General features: G+C 36.2%; 1 protein-coding gene across 1 annotated transcript in view; it reads left to right on the top strand.

Moving 5' to 3' along the window:
* Positions 1–21612, top strand: part of ANO2 (anoctamin 2) — a 180169-nt gene that overhangs the window by 19237 nt on the left and 139320 nt on the right. The window contains exons 3-8 of the mRNA XM_082052949.1: positions 8794–8892; positions 13661–13812; positions 15112–15166; positions 16027–16075; positions 19275–19330; positions 19565–19606. Coding sequence (XP_081909075.1) covers positions 8794–8892; positions 13661–13812; positions 15112–15166; positions 16027–16075; positions 19275–19330; positions 19565–19606 — 453 coding nt within the window. The remainder of the gene's footprint in view (positions 1–8793; positions 8893–13660; positions 13813–15111; positions 15167–16026; positions 16076–19274; positions 19331–19564; positions 19607–21612) is intronic.

Below are 21612 nucleotides of genomic sequence, written 5' to 3'. Positions count from 1 at the left end.
GTCTTGTATTGTGGGTACCTATGTATTGTAATAAGTATTCTACAGATATCAACTGAGTGATTGTCTTTTGGGCCACAATTTTTGGGAAGCTGAGACTAGCAGTATAGATGGGAGAGATACCTGATGTGGTAGTGTACTGAGGGTTGATTTTCAAAACTGTTGATAATTCAGCACATTCTACAGATATCCCTAGAAAGTGCTGGCTAATCAACATTTCTGTAAATTGAATATATTCCATTCTCTACCTGATTTCAGTAGTGATTATCACAGCCCTGTGGGATAACATTATTTCCAACCTAGGTACCACATTAGCTGAGAGAGTTTGGTCTCTTAGAGCCCCAGAAATAGCATAATACTGCACTTTCCATCTATGAACGAGGTATTTCTTGGACACTGATTCCAAGCCTGTTTTCCAAGCTTCTCATGTTAGGCTCAGCTGCAATGTTTCAAGCAATTATTTTTCTTTGCTTGATGATTTGCTCAGATTGCAGGTCTGTTGCTGCTGCTGTTACTGCCTTCTAGTCAACTGCAGAGCCTGCAAGCATCCAACAGACTTTATCAGCATGGTCTCCACACTTCATCTGAATCATGGTTGTGCCTCACTGGCTGGGAAATACTTCTATAGAAAGTCCTTGGAGGCAAGGAATTAGTCCCAGAGTCACTGTGGCTCTGTTATACCCCTGCTGACGCTGAGCAGTTGGAAATGCAGTTTGGTTTCTTGCATCATGTGTATTTAGTAGAAGAAAAAGAGGGATACTTTTACCTGAATTTGGTCACTTTGCTGGTTGAAGAAGTACAAGAAATGCCATTGTACTCTTTTGCAATCTCTCTTGCCTCTTCCCCACACTTGGCTGTACAATCTAAACGAAATAGCACCAGGATTGTAAATACAAACTAATAATAATATAAAAGGTATGATTGTTGCAACTAACTGCAGTAAAGTACTGTAGTCTGGAGATGAGATGAACTCCCTTAAAGAACATGTGCTTTGAAGAAGTTTAAATTGTAACACTGACAAGATAGGAAAGGATATTTTTTTATACTCAGATGTATCTTGACTCACCCAGTATGAGATCTTTTGTTTCAAAAGAGAAATTGCTTTCCGGAGCAGGCATGGAGCATACTGTGCTTTTTGTGCGGGCTTTTTTGTTTCTTTGGTTGGTTTATTTATGGCTGTAGAGATGAGTGCTAAATCTGTCAAAGATGGATTATGACATGTAAAAAGCATGATGGATGAATGCAGTATAGTGTTATGATTGAATGTCTTGTATTGTGGGTACCTATGTATTGTAATAAGTATTCTACAGATATCAACTGAGTGATTGTCTTTTGGGCCACAATTTTTGGGAAGCTGAGACTAGCAGTATAGATGGGAGAGATACCTGATGTGGTACCTGTTTCTTTGCTTGGTTTATTGTTATTGTTGTTTTGTTTTTCCTCCGTATTTTTCTTCTTGAGATTGAGTTTGCTGAAGTAGGGGTTCAGTCTTTCTTGCTTTAATCCCCCTACTGGTAACATGCCTGTTATCTGGTCTAAAGATAGACTTCCATATCTTACTGCTTCATCTGGAAAACTGTTTTGGGTATAAATCTCTTTGCAGATTAGTGTGTCTCATTCCCTCAAGGGGAATTACATTTTGCCCTTTTTAACATTAACTCTTTGGCCTCAAGAAGTTTGTTGATTTTATTACTGATAATCAAGTTTGATATTATGTACTTTACAGAATATTGGTTTATTTGCCAGCTAATTTGGCACTGAATGTATCCAGGTCAGCTGATTATGTGTTTTTCCACTGAAACTGTGAAATACAGGAAGTGGTAGACACCCTTCTCCGTTCCTCTTTGAGGAAATCTGCTTTGAGTGGTATTTTTTCACTTTTTTATCTTGTTGTTATTTCTTGTATTTTTCAATCTCAGAAGATCTATTGATATTGTGATATGCTTTTGTAGCAAGAAATTTGTGTTATTGACATAGGAGAAATTTGCTGATAAAGTTATTCTAAAGAAATAGGAAAGATTTTACTTTACATCTGAAAGTCACATTTTTTATGTTGTAGTAATCAGTGGCCATAGATAAATAGTTGGAAAATAACCACAAAAAATCAGTAATTCTGAAATCCAAAGTGTGCTTTCAAAAATAATTAAAATTTAATGTAAATCCTGACATGTTTGTTGCCCGCCTCCATATAGGTTCTGCATTGAGTGCTTCAGTAATGCAGAGGACTCTGCCTTTTTTTGTATTTGGCAGACTTAACAATCTATTCTACATTTGTGCTTGAGTTTCTAACAACTCATTTTCATTCTGTTGTGTCCCATTAAATGTTTCCATCTTCTTCAGGGGAAGCCTACCTGTGTTTTTAGGCTTCCTGTATCATTTTTTATCCAAAAACTTTTTCTGTTTATAGATGAGTAGGAAGATTTTGGTTGGAAAGGTAGTAATGCCATGAAGAAACATTGCAAAGGATGTGTAAAGTCAACTCTTTCATTCCACAGTGCTTTTTCTAAGGTTATATAGTTTCTTTTAAAGCATTTTGGCCAGATCTTTCATTCCAAGGTGTTCTGTTCTTTGCTTATACACACTAGTATATTCTTTAACTGTTTATATTCAGAAGTGGGAGTTAGAGAGTAAAATAAACAGGACATTAACACCATCTCTGTTGGTAGAAATGAAGAAAGGCAGACTGTCAAAATGTGTAAATTATTACAACTTTGCTTAAGGTCTGAAATTTGGACTGAAGTATGCTTGCTTCACACACTGTTGAGCAGCTAAAAATAAACCTAATTCTGTGAACTAGGTGGAATTTACCTTCGCCATCAGTGAACAAGCCTGTGCTTTGCATCTTTACAACTGTGCTGTGTGACTGCTTGTCTGTCAGGAGTGGAACAATTTGGAGCTGTTAGGGATTGCTGCTAATACTGTTGCAAGAGAATCTGCAGTCATTAATGAGGATCCTGTTATACTAGGTACTATATGGCCATACAGTAAGTCAGATCTGTACCCAAGAGAAATAATGAAAATAGAAAAGGGGAAGTTTGGCAACAGGTAGAAGAGATACAGTTTTAGAAGGAAAATGTGAAAATTATAAGATGGGTAGTATGGCAACTGTCTGTACCCATACACTCTTTTTGTTTACTGTATTATTTGAGCAGCTCTCAAATTGTAATGTATTTATCCCCACAAACACCTTTTGATAGAAAGGAGGTCCGTTATCTTCATTTAGTCAGTGACAGAAATAATTAAATTACTTACCTACAATTATATAGATAACATGAGTAGGGAATTGCTCTAGACTGACATCCCCATGTCATGACATTCTGGGTCTTGATGTCTCACCCAAACTATTGCACTGCCCTTTTTATAATGTAACTGACATACACTTTAATATGCATGTTTGGCAATAAACTGATTTTGTATCTTAGATACAAAATATTAAATTTAGCACAGTCCTTGTACAGATAGACATTCAATACCTTTGGCACAAAACATCGACTCTTTCACAGTTGCTGTCTGAATCTGGCAACGCCATGTCATTCCATCACGTGCTACCCGTGCAGGGGGCCAACAGCCCAGTATTTGGCTTGGGTTTTGTAAAACTTATGTGACTAGAGTTCTGTGATATAACATGAAATTGTGTTTTATTTGCGTTTTCACATCACATGTCGTTTGCCTCAGTTTCCAGGAGACTAGATGTTAATTTCAAACAATTACATTTGCAGACGTGACTGACCCGTTTGGTGACGGAATAAATGGGAAGATGATTACTTTTACTGAGCTACTGGGACCTGTCTTCTCCTCTGTGATCCCTACAAACTGTCTCATTGTTGCTTTCCAAGTGTGGCTGGTATTACCCATGTCAGCAAGAGATGACTGCTTGTACTATCTGGAGTTATTAGAAACTTGCTGTCTGTACATATCTGGTATTTTTCTGTCTATTTATTAATCACAGAAGGATAAAATGTTTAAGGACCAGGTACTTTGTCTTTCTAAGAAGGAAGTTTACATGCTTTGGGTTTTATGATATATGCCTTTCCATTCCCTATGTATATATATTTTTTTTAAATCATAAGAAAGATTAAGAGTTCCCTTGGACTCCCTTAGCCAGTAGTTAATCACTTCTATTCAGCTTATTTCTACCCTTCAGTGTTCTTCTTTTCCTCCTACTAAGGTACACAGCAGCAATCTGTTTCTTTGCACAAGTATTTTAAAATAACTGATTTCCTTTAATATAAACATCATATATAATGATATTCCTTTAATATAGGATAGGAGGTGAGTGACTTCATGATGAGGAAATAATAAGAAAGTCTTACTAAAATGTAACATTCAGCAATTAATTTTGTATTTACAGAGTTGATAGGAGCGATATGCTAACCACAAAAAAACCTGAGGCTTTTATACCAGAGTATTACTCTTTTTGCCCTTTTTTATCTTCTTACCTGTGACTGATGAATATGATACCTTTAGCATCATGTGTTCTACCTCATATTAGAGGTGCCTAAATAAACTGTTGAAAACACTTCATCTTGAGGTGACATGGCTTATACACATCAAGTGGGTTGTCTGAGGTTAGGTGGGAGTCAAATTTGCCTGACAAAATAATGCCACTACAAGAAATCTTTGAGCTGGGTGTGCAGTACTCCATCTTTCATGTGTTGTGCTCTTATGAAGCAACAGGACTTCTTCACAGACTCCTGTTGCAATAGAGAATGCTTCATGGTGCATCTCCTCAGTCTGTGGCCTGTCTGTGCAAAGGCTGGAATTGAGAAACTGTTAACTGGTAGAGATTAATACAAGCATAGAAATTGTCTTATAGTGGTTCAAAAATAATTCATGTTACAGTTGGACAACTGTAACTATCAAAATGGATGAGAAATAGGGATGTGACACTAACTTAAGAATGGCAAACTTCTCACTTGATATCTAACTTTTGTAGAAACCTAAGTTCAATGACAAAATTTTCGGGCAGAGAAAGCTTCTCTACTTAGTCCAACCATTTTTCTTGCCTAGCCATGTTACACTGCATTCAACTTTTAGTTAAAAAAATAATGACTTTTTGAGTTTTCACTAACCAAACTATAATCAATAAGAGTACATTCTTTATATACATCTATTTGAGAGCTTTTGTAGTTCTAATTGTTTTATTTTTCTGCTATGGCCTTGTTGGTGATAAGTTTGCAATAAATCTTAGATGACAGTTGATGCAGGCGCTAATGTATTTAACTGTTAAGGCATGAAAGATAGAAAATGTCTCCTTTGAGAAATTCCAATTTTATTCAGCATATGCATTTCCACTATAGAGAGAAAAAAAAAGTAATAAAACTGCTGTTAAAGTCCTGCTTTAAACCACTAAAAATACATGATAGACTGAAAGAAATACCTGGTATTTTTTTCTTCACGTGCTGTTTGAAAACCAAACCAGATTTTCTTCCATTTAGCTTCAATGCTGAGTTTTCCTATTGAATTGGGAAGGCCCAATTCAACTTCACAAAATAGAAAAAGATCCAAGACATAAATATATCTTGACTAATTCAGAAGCAACTTATTGAAAAACATCCACTCTCAAAACTTAATTGAAGAACTCTGTCATATGGAATACAGATTTGACAAAAAAAAGGGATCATGAGAGCAACAAATCTGTTCATCATCTGCATGGCAATACTTAGTCATTTGAGTAATATAATCAGGGAGTGCAATGATATAGACATTGAATAATGCAGGGCCAAGAATAAAATCTGGTGGGACATCAGCTGTAAGTGAAAAATGACTTGATTAAGGATGGTTGTATTAAACAAATGAATGGTCAGACAAAAATAATGTTAGCCAGCACGTTAACTTTGATAATACATCTAGAGTACAATGAATAAGCAATGGTGGTTGTGAGTACTCAAAATACAAGACTGACAACATTCATTAGAGCAAATATGAAATTCTATTCACAAGCACATGTACCTTATCATTTTGGGTGAAAAATTAAGTGACACCATTTAGTGGGTATCTCCAGTAGACAGTTATGAATCCACTCTGGCAGTGAAAAAAACATGTTCCAACTTTTGGTAATGTCTGCAAGACAATAAATGCTCTGGGAATAAGTCAGTTAAACAGACCTTTGTCAGTCATCACAATTATAATGGCAAAAAGGGCATGCAAACAGAGAACTGGAACTGCTGCAGGTGAAGGCTGAAAGAGTGGGGAAAGGAGCCTTAGCAGACCAGTAGCTGGTATACATTATGTTGGTAGCTCGATAGAAAACTGGATAGAAGGTTTATCCCTTGAGATATGATATGAAATTGATGATATAAAATTTATTTTAAATTTCCTTGATAAATTTTAATGTTAGGAAAATATAGGAAGATGTGGGAAACAATCTCAAGGTAAATATTCAGTTGACTATTTTTCTGTACTTTTTGTTTACCATGCAACCTGGTCTTGTTTTCCCTGTTTTATTTACTTTTAATTAGTCTTTATTAAAAGGATCTCAGTTTCCTATCATGTGGTGATTTTTAAGACATCTAAAGATTTTTAAGGCTCTGAACCCTCAGCATATGATATCACTTTGTGAATAACACAACTTTCCAATGTATTTTTGTTCAAATATACAAAGGCTGTATTCTTCATCTGGTCTTTTCTCTCAAATTGTCTGGCTGATTTTGTCTGCAATCTGTGTAGTCATATGAGCCTGTCCTGGAAACAACCAATTAGCTTAGATTGTCCCTCCTCTTGCCAATGTGGAATATAGTTCCCCAGACAGAAGACACATGCTTGATTTCAGCCAAAAGCTGAGAAAAAAGCCTCCTGATCTTCACCAACTGAAATACAAGCTCTCATCTGCTATTAATACATTTTCAGCAAATGATTACCGGAACATCTGCTCATGCCCAGTAAATTTTTACTTCCTTCTCTTAGCGTTGCCTTCCCCAGTGGATGGATGAGAGAGATTCTGCAGCTTGTTCTGCTCTTAAAAATAACATCAGTCCACGTTAGCTGAAAATGAGGTAGTGATCTTTGTAGTTCATGTTGCAGCTATAAAGGAAATAAGAATGATATGATTGCAATATGAACAGTAGGATTCCATTTTTGTTTGTTTGTTTTTTGTTCATTTGTTTTGTTTTATTCAGGAAACATCATGAAACATTCAGGAAATGTATGTAATGTGTGTAATGCATATAAGCATTTATACACTTTGAAAATATGAAATACTGATTCCAAAATTCTGATAGCACTGTAATATGACAGCTTTGTTTGGAAATCAATGTAAGTAGTAGGAAAAATAAAACAAAACAAAACAATTCACTCTGGCTGAGTAGAGAGGTTTTTCTGAAGTAAATGTGCAACAATTTTTTTTTAGATTTATACATACATTCAGACTGTGAATCATATTTCTCTTTTTAAAAATTTTCTTAATTCAAGCATTTTGATGAAGAGAAATTTCTTTGAGTCAATTTCCAACATAAGATGCAGTATTTCCATGAGTATATCCTATGTTTCCAGTTTTGTAGTTATGCTGCTTGTTCATTAGAGTGACAATAATCTATGTGCATTAGCATGCTTTCTCTAGACTTATGCAACTGTTTGTACATATAACAGTCATCTACTCACAGGTGGACACCCAAGATTTGTATTTAACCTCAACATGTAACCCAACTATATTCCTCATTAAAATGGACACCCTACCTCAGCTTTCTTGTTTCACTTCTAAATTTCAGGACACATGAATAAATGCAAATAGAGATTTATGCTCCACTGAAGGAAGTGGACTATTCTGATCCTTACACACAGATGAGTGGGAAAATGCAAAGTGACTGTACCACAGCAATAAAGCACCCAAATTGACACAGCTATGCAAAAAATCATTAACCTTATAATTTCTTTCCTGGACCTATGTCAAATCTTTCAAGCCTGCTCCTGTCCACTTCCATGTCTTTTCCAAAGTATGTCCTCAGATCCTCTTTCTAATCTGCCTCCTGCTTTTTATTCTGTGTATTTCCACAGCAACCATTAATCTGTATAATTTACTGATGTAATTCATTTTTGTGCATTGAGAAAAAGTCTGTATCAACCTGTTTACTTTTCATTTTCATGCTTTTTGCAGGAGTGCTGCTTTCTGATCTTAGAGTGCCTTTGTGTAGGTCACATGTGCTACCAGGACAGGACCCTCTCAATAGCCCAGATCACAGCAAACTAGATGTACAGTGGCCCTCTTGTATAGTCTTGTGCCTCTGCACAGCATAACCACTTATTTACATAAACATTAGGCTCATGTCTCTCTTCAGAAATTAATTTTGAATGATTTGTTTAGGATTGCTACTCCAGCTGCAGAATTTTAGAGCAGTGAATGCTGGGCCTGATTGCCTGTAAGGAACTACTGATCTGATGAAGTCTTCAGAAAATAGTCGAGCAAAACTGAAAATGTGAAGCTAAAGTAAAGCCCAACTAGAAGAGAAGAAATATTTTTTTCTTTGTTGTTTTAGACAGGCACAAAAGCCCCTAATGAACTCAGATGACTTCCAAAATAACTGAGTGTGGAAGCCGCAGGCTTCTGACTCACACAGTTCCAAAATCTGGGATTGTAGCCTTCTGTCTTCTTGGTGCACACACAGCTACACTGTAGGCAGAAGATTAATGGATTTTAGAGCAGCTAAAGATTCAGCTTTTTAAAGAAAAGGTCACTTTTAAACCCAGTTGTAACAGAAGTTGGTTATTCTCCATGATTGGAGAGTTGACATCTTGAAACCTTGTTACTGTGTTCTGTGGGATAATATTGAAATACATTGTTTCCACTATTTTGTGTTACAGAATAAGAGCCAAGGATTGAGTTTTGTCCGTATACACGCACCTTGGCAAGTACTTAGTCGAGAAGCAGAACTCCATAAAATAAAAATGCCTACTAAAAAGGTAAGTATCTTCCATCTTCTATGGAGTTGTATGAATGAAGAAGGGTGGATCAGAATGGTAGTTAAATGTACAGAATCCCATAGAATTACTTTATTTCAAAGCCAGGACAAAGGAACTGCTAGGCCTATTCTTTCAAGTTACTAATTATTTTGAGATGATTTACTGCTCAGAATCAGATTTAAGATGGGATTTTCAAGGTGATTTCAAAGGCCACAGAGGCAGCTGGCTGACAGACGGCATTCAGAAGAGTGATGACAGAGGTGAGTTTTAAGGAGGGTTTTGAAAACTAAGAAGTCACTGGCTGTTTGAATTTTTGTCAAGGAACTTTCCTCAAAGGTGAAGTGCAGTATGGGAGATAGAATGATGGCTAGTCATTGCCTTAAGATTTCTCTAAAGTCTAGAGATGCTGAGAAAGTCTGTTTTGGTGCTATCAATGACTTAGTCCATCCAGAGTTGCCCATTTTCAGAAGAACTTTGGCTCACTATCCTCTTTACAGTCGTAGTAATTGAGAATATCTAGAGCTTCCAGCGAAGTTGCTGGAAAATATAAATTCTGAAAAGCAGATCCTGAAATTTGTGGTCCTGCAATGGTTTAGTATGCTGGCCAACAACTCCACTAAGGTTAGTGCAACTGCCTTGTGCTTTCAGTTAGTGATACTCATCGGCTGAACTACTGATTTCATTTTTTCCCACAGGGTTGTTGTTTTGTTTGTTGTCTTATTTATTTATTTATTTATTTTTATTGGTTGTTTCTACTCAGCAAAAGCTTTGAAAATGAGTAGGCTTGGACAGCTGCAGTACCTCTGTTGTTTTTGGCATGTTGATAGATATCTAAGTCCTTTCTAGAAATGGACTTACATATTCAACTCCTCTCTTTGATCCCTTCTCAACTTTGTTCCTTTTGTGTGTTTTTAGTGCCTGCTAATTTCTCCCTCCTTTTTCCCTCATGGGAATTTTCCCCTCTTAGCTTTTTGCAGATGCACCAAAGCAAATTTTGCACTATTTTAGCTGAGGAAAGTTGCCATCATATTGTTCTGCTTTAGGGTCTCCAGGAGCCAACAGTCTCTGGTGGCCACCCTAGTCACAAATAGTTCTGCATCCCCTTTGCTTCTCTGAATGGGAGAAAAAATGCACAATAAATCATAAAGCCCTAAAGACACAGAATCATCTGGGGTAAAGACATCTGAAAATATCATCAAATTACTTCATTTAACTCTTATCTATTACATTATTTACATCATCATTTTCTTTAAAGCAACACATTTCAATGAACTATTTAGGTCTGTGCACACTTTATGTGGAATGTGATTGTCATATATTGAAATTTATTGGATAGTATGACAAATATTCAATGAGCAAATGGACATGCAGTCATTGATTAGACAGTTATGAAAACAGTACTCAAGTTTGTACCTGTAATTTCTTTTGGTGTATAGAAGATGAAATTAAATATATCTACCAATAAGGAAACCAGATCTCAATTTTCCTGAAAATTCACTCTAGGGTAATAAGTTGTTTTGTGTAACTTAGAAGTATTATGATATTTTTAAGGAGAAGACTTCTGACAGCTCTTGTAGACTACATTATTTTTCTGTTATCTCAACAACAGAAATGGAGCACAACCAGTGTACTATGAGAAAGCAAGCATGACAGGAAAACTATGTTCATGTCTTCAGTTTGTTTTGTTCTGTTTTGTTTTGTTTTGTATTTTCCATTAAAGACATATAGTAGAGGAATTTCCTGTAAAGAAAACAAAATCAGCCAGCAACCACTAAGAATAAAATCATATTTTTGTTCAGAGGGACAAAAGATTGTTTTCAAGGTACATTAGGTATTTCCTCTGATGCTATTTTTATTTATTCGAACATCCAATGAAACCATAAAAACAGCATTTTCAGTGGAAAATATTTTCCACTTCTAAACATGTTGAATTTGTTGCTATTTTTTTTCAAGTGTTCAGTCTTGAATCATTTTTCAGGACAAGTCCCATGCTGGGAAAAGTTACTTCCTGAGCAATTTAAACTACAGGTATACTTCTGGATATGACAATACAGTTATTTTTGATGAATCACAACAGGCCACACTCAGATATCTGAGTATGAGAAATGAACAGTGTGAGAAAAAAACAGGACCAACTGGAAGCACTGGCCCTTTCCCATAGCTGTAATGTCTTCAGTATTAGTGAGCTTTGGTGGAATGCGTCACACAACTGCAGGGCTGGGATGGAGAGCTACAGGCTCTTCAGGATGGATCTGCAGGGCAGGCAAGGTGGAGGAGTTGCACTGCACGTAAGGGAGAAGTTAGACTTGAAGTTAGGGATGATATGGTAGAGAGCCTCTGGGTGAGGATTAGGGGGACTGGACTGTGTCTACTGGGGGACTAGGGGGACTGTGGGTGTCTACTATTGATTGCCTAGCCAGGATTATAGCATTGATGGATTATTCTAGAGGCAATTAGGAGAAATATCTGGATCAGTAGCCCTTGTCCTTATGGCAGATTTCAACTTCACAGATACTAACTGGGATTATCATACTGCTGTGACAAGCAAGTCTGAGAAATTCCTAAAATGTGTTGAAGATAATTTCTTGTCACAAGTATTCAGTAAGCCAACTAGGAAAGTTGCCCTGCTAGACTTGATATTTTTGGACAGAGAAGGACTCATGGGAGATGTGACAGTAGGTGGCTATCTTGGCCACAGTGATCACAAAATAGGTCAGTTTGAAGTTTTCAGTGCAATGAGAAAAAAAAGTTCAACAAAGCTGTTACTTTAGATTTCAAGAGAGCACACTTTAAGCTACTCAGGGATCTAGTTAGCAGTGTCTCCTGGGAGTCTACCTTTGAAGATTTAGGGGTCCATGAGTGCTAGTCATTTTCTAAGCAGCAGCTTTTAAAAGCACAGGAGCAGGCAATTCCTGTATGTCATAAGTCAAAGAAATGGGGCACAAAACCAGTTGGTTGAACAAGGAACTCCTTATGGAGCTCAAGAACAAAGGGAAAGGGAAAGGAAAGGGGAGGAAAGGGAAAGGGGAGGAAAGGGGAAGGGAAGGGAAGGGAAAGGAAGGGAAGGGAAGGGTTTATCTCACAACGGCAAGAGGATGCCGGGACAGGAATTAGCAGGGCTCATTTGGAGAGCTTTAAACTAGATTTGAAGGGGGATGGGGTTGTAGATTGGCCTGCATCAGTGGAGCAGCACTGTAGAATTGATGAAGACTGGGAGGTCTCCCACCCCACTAGGGTGAAATCAGTGTGCTCAGCTTTCTCCCTGAAATGCATGTACACCAATGCACGCAACATGGGGAGTAAGCAGGAGGAGTTAGAAACCTGTGTTCGGTCAGGAGATTAGGATCTGGTGGCAATTACAGAGACATGGTGGGACAGCTCACATGACTAGAATGTGGTCATGGATGGCTATGTCCTTCTCAGGAAAGACAGGCCAGCAAGGCAAGGTGGTGGAGTTGCCCTTTACGTGAGAGAGCAACTACAATGTATTGAGTACTGGTTGAATGGCAGGACTTAAAGTGTTGTAGTGAATTGGACTGCATTTGGCTGGTGACTAGTCTCCAGCACTGTTCCTCAGGGCTCAAATCTATGGCCAGTTATTCTCAAAATATTTATTAATTATCTAGATGCAGGAGTTGAATTTACTTTTAGCAAGTTTGCTGATGATACTAGATTTGGAGGTGATATTGACCCTCTTAGGGGACAAGAGGCTTTGCAGAGATATCTAAGTAGATTGGATCATTTGGCAATAATCAACAGCATGAAATTCAACAGGAATGGATGCCAGATTCTGTGCTTGGGACAGAGTAAAGTCAGGCACAAGTTTAAATTTGGAGAGGAGCAGCTAAAAAGCAGCCCTGCAGAAAGGGACCTGTGGGTGCTGGTAAACAGGAGGCTCAGTATGAGTCAGCGGTGTGTGCCCTGGCAGCCAAGAGGACAAACAGCACCCTGAGGTGCATCAAACAGCGCATAACCAGCCAGTGAAATGAGGTGATTATCCTGCTGTATTCTGTGTTGGCACGGCCTGAACTTGAGCGCTGTGTACAGTCATGGGCCCCACAATTTAAGAAGGATGAAAAGGTGCCTGAATGCATCCAGAGGAGGGCAACAAAAGTGCTGGAAGGTCTGGAAGGAATGTCCTATGAGGAGGACATAATCTCACGTTTGGTAAGGTTGTCTGTGTTTCAGGAAAAATACCTTCATATCTCTGAAAAGCTCCCTAGCACTTTGCATCAATTTGATCAGTAAAAGCTAGGTCCTTGCACTTAAACCTGACACATGGTCATGAGCCTGGGCATTCTCTCTTCTAATGGCATGTGTACATGTGCTATCAGACCATACTCGCAACAGCTACCTAGGAATAATTTACTCTTCTGGGGCAGTATAATTGGCAGCAGGTAAAGTCCCTTCCTGCATTGTCTGCTCCCTCTGTTTCCAGTTGCAAAGTCAAAATAATTACTCTGCGTTTCTGTCATCTTCCTGCAGCTCCTAGTTTAGTTAGTAAGGATGTTTCTCCAATTAATAGTTCTGCACTGAGTTTTCTTCCGAAAGTTGCTTGTGAACAACAAGAACTTCTCTTTCTAACTGAAACCTTTATGAATTCAGGTGCTTGCTGTTATATATGAATATGTCTTTAGAGAAGATGCTTATTTTCATTACAGATTTAAACACACATGTACAGCAAATTATTTTTGTTTGTTTGTTTGTTTGTTTGTTTTAGTGGATTTTTTGAAGTGACACGCTAATGAACAATATTTTATTTGCTCAGATGTATGAAATCACAGAAGAAGGGGGAGTACTCAAAACATTAAATGAAATATGGTGCAAATTGACTGAACCTCTGCAACCCCAGGTGCCACAACAAGAAAATACCAAAATGAAAAGTCTGTCTTATCCATTTTCCAGAGAGAAAATATATTTGTGAGTACTTAGAATTGTGGTGAGCACTGAAGAAAGCTATAGCGTCATTTTAGTGTTGTCATTTTTTTCTACCTGAATTTCAATGAAAATTCAGAAATTCATTGAATGTTTCTGGAAATCCTGAGAAAATATGCAAGTTGTCAGGGGGGATAATACTTCCAAGTGATAAAAACATACGTCTGCATAAAATTAGATTTCTTGAAGACCAAGCAAATAGATTTGAAGTAAATGAACATGCATTGTCACTGGGCTCAGTTTCAGAGGATTAACAGAAATCTAAGTTGCAGGGACTTTCTGCTGGTGTTCTACTTCCTTCGGCTGGGCAAGGCACTGGAAGTAGTGCAACAAATAAAATACCTATGCTTTTAGCTGGAAGTGTAAAAGTCCTAACATCAAATCCCTGATTGTTTAGTTAAGGATATTTCTCCCTGTTTTGAAAAAAGAAAGAGCTTGTAAAAATCAGATAATATTTTTCCTCTTGATAGATTTATTATAGTAATTAAAACTTGGTTAAAAATATGTGAGGAATTCTTGACACCTGCCCTTTCACTCAGAATAATATTTCTTGTCCCAGTTGGACATAAAACACTCCTCTTCTTTTATTCGTTTATTTATTTATGTATTTATTTATTTATTTATCTATTTTATTTTTTTGCCCCACACGGGTGTCTCTTTGTATTTATGTCTGACAAATAAAATTCAGTAATAAATATAATGACCCACCATGTCATTTATTGTCCTGACTATTTTAATTAATACTGAATACAAGTCAAATACATTGAGAGGAATAAATTGGGATGGCTAGTTTCACATATGATGATTTTAAGGTTTAAGGGAATGCATAACTCTAGTGGAATAATTATTTGAAAGCAAGTGAAATGTTGACTGGTTAGTTGCCTGGGAAAGAGTAATGAACATCTGCATTAGGGTAGTTGAAACCTAATAACATAACCTCAGAATGTTATAGTGTTGAGGGTATGTTATAAGGAAAAGATTAAAAGGTCATCTTGTGTAAACAATAGACAAGCTCTCCTTACCCAAAAGGCATTTTACATTAGCTAATATTTTTCCATTTTTATGCCCACTATGATTGCAATCTAGGTAGAACTCTGAATGACTAGGTCTTAAATAGCACAGCCTGTTATGCTGTACTATTTCATTTATATTTCCTTTAAGCATCTGTTTTTCTTACTTGCTGTGGTTTCTAAATGATTTCTAAATCCGAATCTTATATTTTACCTTCCTCATTATCATCATGTCTGAAAACATAACTGATTTTTTTTCTTTCCAATGTTTTAGGTATAACATTAAAGACAAAGACACCTTTTTTGACAATGCTACCCGTAGCCGAATTGTAAGTAAACAAAAGTAACATATAACTGACTTCTTGTGCTGAATGGGATTTGATTTAATAAAGAGCATTGGTGACTATTTTGCTGATTTCAGCAGCTATGTATTTCTCTGTTCTTGCAAAACACTATGCAGTCATAAGTATTTAAGAGATACCCTCCTGGAGCTACCCGCTGGTCCAGGAGTCGGAGATGGTCTGTAGGGAAACACTGGTACTGACTCCTCTCCATAGTTCAAAGTTGTTATTAAGCCCTGTTTCCTAATCTTTAACCAGATTTTGTTCCATAAGAGGACCTCCTGTACAATCTTGTAGTAACTGCCTAGCTCCAGCAGTCTTTGGTGAGAAACCTTGTGTAATGCTGCTGAGATCCTGCTATGTTTCTAGGATGTTGGTGAGTCAAGATTCCTCTTTACATATGCAAAGCCAACTCCTCCCTAACACATTATGTTCATCCATACACACTTAGCTTTCATAGATACAGCATACTTAGCAATCACTTTATGTGCACCTTGATGTTATACTTCCAGATATGAAAGATAAATGTTTTTTTTACAAAGTTGAATTTAGTTTTGATTTTCCGTTCTTATACTTCATTTATCTTTAAAAGAATGTGACACAGCAGGACTTAGCCTACAGATGTCAGGGCAGATAATCCACCAGTAAGAGTTGTCATAGCATTTTTAAGCATTAACCAGCGGCCTCAAGTCAGGCATTTATATATAAGTAAAACAGACGATTTAAATGTAGATGCAAATGAACTCTACAGAAGCCTCTTATTTTAAAGTTCTATATTATTGCCAGATCCATTATGAAAATAATGCTAAAAGACAATTTGTGTGCTATATCACTGCTCTTTTCCACAGGTACATGAAATTTTGAAGCGCACACCTACAAAGGCCAGAAACAGCATGGGTAAGGAGGAGAGAAGATAATTCTACATGCTGTTTTAAAAGGAATTGTTTAGATATCTCACAGAATATTTTCTTTTCCAGCAGAACATAAAAGTATGCTTGCACATTTCCAAAAAAATAGAGATTGAAACAAATGTTTTTTTTCTGAGGAATAAAATCAGACTTTCTGGGCCATGGTTTGGATAGGACAAGGTAATGGGAGCTTGCTTTTTATTTCTACAGCTGCAGGATCCAGTATATAACTTGCTTTTCATGAGTTGCTATAAAATTGGATTTGGGTATTATATGATCTGGTTTTGAAAATTCAGATGTCAGCTACAATATGTTGCATTATTTCTTCTGGGAGCAGATTTTTCTTGCCATTTCAATAGAATAATACATCTTTCCAGGTTATTTTTATCACCGCATCTTTAAAAATTTTGTCCATGAACTGCACAATGAAACATGGTTAAACTATGACTGTTGAAGACATTGTGTGATACTTCTGGGGTAACTCTGAAATATTTTGAGCTTTTATTTTCTTGAGATTAAGAACATGGACAAGTGTACTTATTTTATTTTCTCTATTATTTTCTTTCATCTGTCATAATATCATGACATGTATCTCTCGAGTGGAGAAGAAGTGATAGTACTTGTCTGGCATGTTTTCTGGAAGTCCTTCTGTAATTTTGACCACTTACATGCAGATCACAGTATTCTAGGGTAATATACCTGCAAATAAAAAATGTGCTATAGCAGCATATTCCTGCACAGTCTTGGTGTAACTGTGCAATGAAGCTGCAGTAACAGATTTCTTGGGACAGCAGCTGGAGTGAAAAACACATTAATTTAGGTTTCCCTGGAAAAAAAAAAAAAAAAAAGTTTTGTTTTGCCTTTTTTTTTTTTTTTTTTTGCAAATGATATGAAAAACAAACAAACAAACAAACCAAAATACTTTCTCTTTTTCAACAAAAAATAATTGTCTTTGTCCAGAACAAATATTTGAAGTTATGTTTCCTTTAGAAAAAGAGTAAAGATGATTGAGAAAATGTCAGGCATTCTTCATTACGGTGCATAGACAAGGTTCTTTAGGATATTGTTCAGTGCTAGCTAGAGTTAGGTTATAGTTGGACTCAATGATCTTGAGGGTCTCTTCCAACTTAAATGATTGTATGATTCTAAGATTTCTAAAACATTGTTCAGCTGATGTCTGTTTTGTTCACTGTTTTGTTCTGCTCAAAGGCTCTGGTGGGGCAGCAGAAAGGAATGGTATCTTATTGTGCTGGATTGCTCCACTTGACATCCAGGGAACCCTCCTGGTGTCTGGAGAGACCATGAGTTCCCTGGGAGCTGTGGAGCCTGTGCAAGTAGATGTTTCTAGAGTGCAGGATTTTAGAGAAAAGGCAGTGTAAGGTATGTAAAATAAGAAACATGAAGTCCAGCAGGGACACTAAGCCTATTGACAGAAAAGCCATCCCCTAGAGCTGAGACTTCCCCAAGGGAGCCAGAGAGACTATGTAGAACCTCTCGAAACTCTTAAGACTTTGTAAGTTTTTGGGCTGAGAGAAAGCTTAAAAGAAGTCCATCCTACCAGGACACAGTAGGAAGGGAAGGTGCATTTTACCAATGATTTTTTTCCTCTCACAGATTTTGTCCATTTTAATATCTTGTTCTGGTTTATAGTGTAACAAAAGCCATCATTAGAGATCAAAGCACTAGCAGTGATTTTTTTTGTTTGTTTTTGTTTGTTTGTGTTTTTTCACTCTAAGGTTAAAATACAGCCTCATCCATGTCAAGCTCAGGTCAGCTCAAGGTCCAATTTAACATGAAGCAAATATTTATTATTTTTTGTTTGGTTTTTTGTTTTCTTATTTTGCACAAGAGCTAAGACAGTGATGTTGGAAGGACTTACAGCATTCTTTGGTTTTCATACACATGTGCTTCATAATATAGGAGGAAAATAATACTTCAAATGTTTGCTTCTTGATTTTTACATCTGTGTAAGGCTGAATCTGATTCCACTTCTATGACATTACCCAAGGAAAGCATATTTTCTTCTAGCATAACTCTGAACCATTGTAAACTTTCCAAACATTGAATGCTTTCAGTAGAGGTCTTGGCATGGTCCAAATATGAAGACGTCCTGTTTCTATTAATGTATGTAGTGATAAGGGTATTTTCCTTTGTACCAAGGGAGAAATCTATTGATAATGTCTATCTAGTATCTGTGACCAGAAGTTTTTTCCCAAACATTTCAGAATAATAGCTGTGAAATTTGACTATGGAATATTTTTCTTCCCTGAAGACTATCTAGCTGGTTATTTTTCACTAGACATCAAAAACAAAGAGGTCTGGAATAAACTACTAGTCTTAATTTTGTCATCTTATGGAACAATTGTTTTAACCTGCAGAGGCTGAAGACTGGCAATGAGAGTTACAGGTCTTGAAAGCCAGTAGTGGCCTTGTGTCTGTTTATAGGTGCTGTAGTCATTAGCTGGGGATTCAGTTGCTAAAGCCCTTGTAGCGTGTGGTGACAGTGATATTGCCATGTCCCTGTATCTTCCTGTACCTTTCACCATACTTCCTGTTTGCAGTCTTTAGGACCCAGTTGTTTTTGTCCTGGTACGCTCAGCTTTCCAGAATAACTATGGATTTGGTGAGCACAAACTGATTTTACATCTGCAAACAAAGAAGCATTGATTCAAACTTGGATTCAAACTTTGTGTGTTGATATGAGGAAGGGTAGAAAACTCAGCGTTTGTTTCAGTGGCAATGAGACTTGATCTAACATCAGTTAATGAATGGAAAAGGTTTATTCAATCACAAATTTATGTGAAAGTGTTTTTTTAATTGTTTGGGTGAGTTAATGAAGATCTGTGGTTCTGATCAATGTCAGGATTCAAGAAGGACTCCCCAGATGCTTTCCCCCACAGTCACAGAACTCTTTGCTGTCAGGATGAGAAAGTGGTCAAAACTATCTTTCTACCACACTAGTTCACTCAAGAAAAAGGGCTATATGGAAATGAGCCTTTCTGTGAAAACATGTTTTCCACAGCTAGGTGGTTCTAGGTTGGTGTATACTCATCTTGACATGATTTTGAGTATTTCCAGGAACACAGCTCAGTCTTCTATGTAATTTCATGAAATGAAATCTATACTGATTTTTGCTGATTAACTGTGCCTAGCACTTGACCATCTTATTTTTTTTTTTTTTCTTTTAGGTATTAACACATTAATAGCAAACAATGTTTATGATGCAGCATATCCACTACATGATGTACGTATATAGCATTAAAATCTAGTTCTCTGACAACATAATTTAATAGTGCATGTTTATTTCCTGTAACAATGAAAACACGTTCTATGTGATTCTAGCATGAAAACTCTTACGTAAGTACATTTCAAATTGTGACCTAAAACTAAAATCAACAATGTAGGAACAACTGAGCAAGCTTTTCTGGAATTTTATGTAGTTTTACAACAGTTACTTAATTATTATTTTTTTGTCTAGGGTGAATATGAAGGCCCAAATAATGACATGAATGAAAGAAAGGTAAAATATATTGCAAAATTAGTTTCATATTAGCTTTAATGTGATAAATAATAAGTAGTTTGCCAAATGATATCATAAAACATTAGTCGGTGTTCAAGCACGTAAACGTTTTTACAAATGCATGTGTTTTTTGCATTACTTATTTTCCTCTATTTCTGCATATAAAATATTTTTCACAAAGCTTTTTATAAAGTCTTCTTATGAAGTATTTCAGTGAATTTAATTTGATATTTACATCTTTAAATGTTTCAATTTTTCTCCAACATGCATAGACAAGATTTTTCAGCTGTCAGGAAGCAAAAGTTGTTAAAGAACTTATATGTTTATTTTCTTTCAATAACCAGATTATACTATGGAACAATGGTTACTAGAATAAAACATAATTTATTTTTCATTTGATTCTGCATTCAATTAAATTATATGTAATTTCTAAAAATCTGCTTCCAATTATTTTGTAAATAAAAATTTTCTAGCTATTAAATTACTTTTGAAAATATATCACCCACCAACTGTCTGCACTAGAGAAATGAATGCATAATCAAAGACTATGTGAATCCAGACTGTTTTTAATATATTTGCTTACTATTAAAAATGAGCAAAAATGTTTAATTCCTGTAATCCACTAAGATCCATTCCATATTGTTCACATTGTTCTCTAATGTTTGCTGTTTTGTTTGTTTTTTTTTTTTTTCCCCTTGATATACAAAAAATAGGACAGGAAATTAAAAGGGAAAATTGCAGGGAGAGAAAGAGGGGGGAAGAATGATGAAAAAGAGAATGCTTAGACACTTAAAATATTTTACTATACTAGGAATTAAATTGCATATGTTCTCGGTGACTTGTACATCATTTCAGAAATGTTTTTAGCTCTGTGGAATTACATGTTGGTATATGCCATCTGTTATTGAATTAGAAGAAGAGGTAAGAAAACATCATGAATTTGGCAAAACACACTGTAGTCCTCAATAGTATAATTGCCAAAAATTATAATTATTTGATAACTTGAAAGTAAGAGTGAGTTCATAGGTCATACAAATAAGTTTGATTTCTCCAGCGCTGGGTTAGCAAGAATATGGAAATGTAATCTTCTTTGTAGTTTTTGGTAAATAGTGTTAACATTCAGCCACTAGATGTCTTCATGTGCCATATACGATTTATTTTAGCATGTGAACCTTGATAAGCAAAAGAGGCAAAGTTGGAAAACAAACTATAAAGAAGCTTGAATATTTGTGTCAATTATTTTGAGTTTTTTTTGTTCATGAAGAAATTGTCTACTCTGCACTTACAGAATTTTCTCTGAGTAAGTGGTAACAGTGGTACAGTAATGGACTCTGAAAGTCAGCTACATAGTTTACTGACTTTAAAGGTCAGCAAAATTTTTAGAGAAGAAAGGTAAATAAACATTAATCAATGGAGAAAGATTAGGTACTGTGGAAAAGGATGGGGAAAGAGCCTGAAAGGACTAGTGTCTGGAAAAATATTCACCCTACTAGTTGTATTTTTGCTGCCTTCTTTTTATGCTGCCTATTAGCCTCAGTTATGAAGTGTTAAGTATTAAAAACATAAAAGGTTCTTTCCAGAAATACTTCATTGATTATTCACATATGTCTCTGCTGCCTAGCCGTTGAATCTGCTGTAGTATTTCTATGTATAACATCATCTGTTTTCTATCTGAATCTAATAGACCCAGTGTTTAATTTCCTGAAAAGCCCTGGTCAGGTTTAAAGGAAAGGAGGACATTTTTCAGCTTCAGTTTTCTCTGCCCATTTTTATTTTGTCCATTTTAATTTATCTGTATCTTCCATTTCAATTGTTGTATAAGTCCAAAGAATGATGAACTGAGCCTGTTTGGGGTACTTATGCCAATAAGGCAGCACAAGTAATTAAGGTTTATGTACCAGGTCATAATATAAAAGGTTAATCCTTATTAACCCTCTTCAAGCTTTCCTTGGAGAAAATGCATTGTGAAACAATACTTTTGTCACATCCTATGAGTAAAAGAAATC

Source organism: Streptopelia decaocto, assembly GCF_964273445.1.
Source record: "Streptopelia decaocto genome assembly, chromosome: 1".
NCBI lineage: Eukaryota > Metazoa > Chordata > Aves > Columbiformes > Columbidae > Streptopelia > Streptopelia decaocto.
The sequence above is the reverse complement of the archived record's forward strand: the minus strand, read 5'-3'. Positions and strand labels throughout refer to the sequence as shown.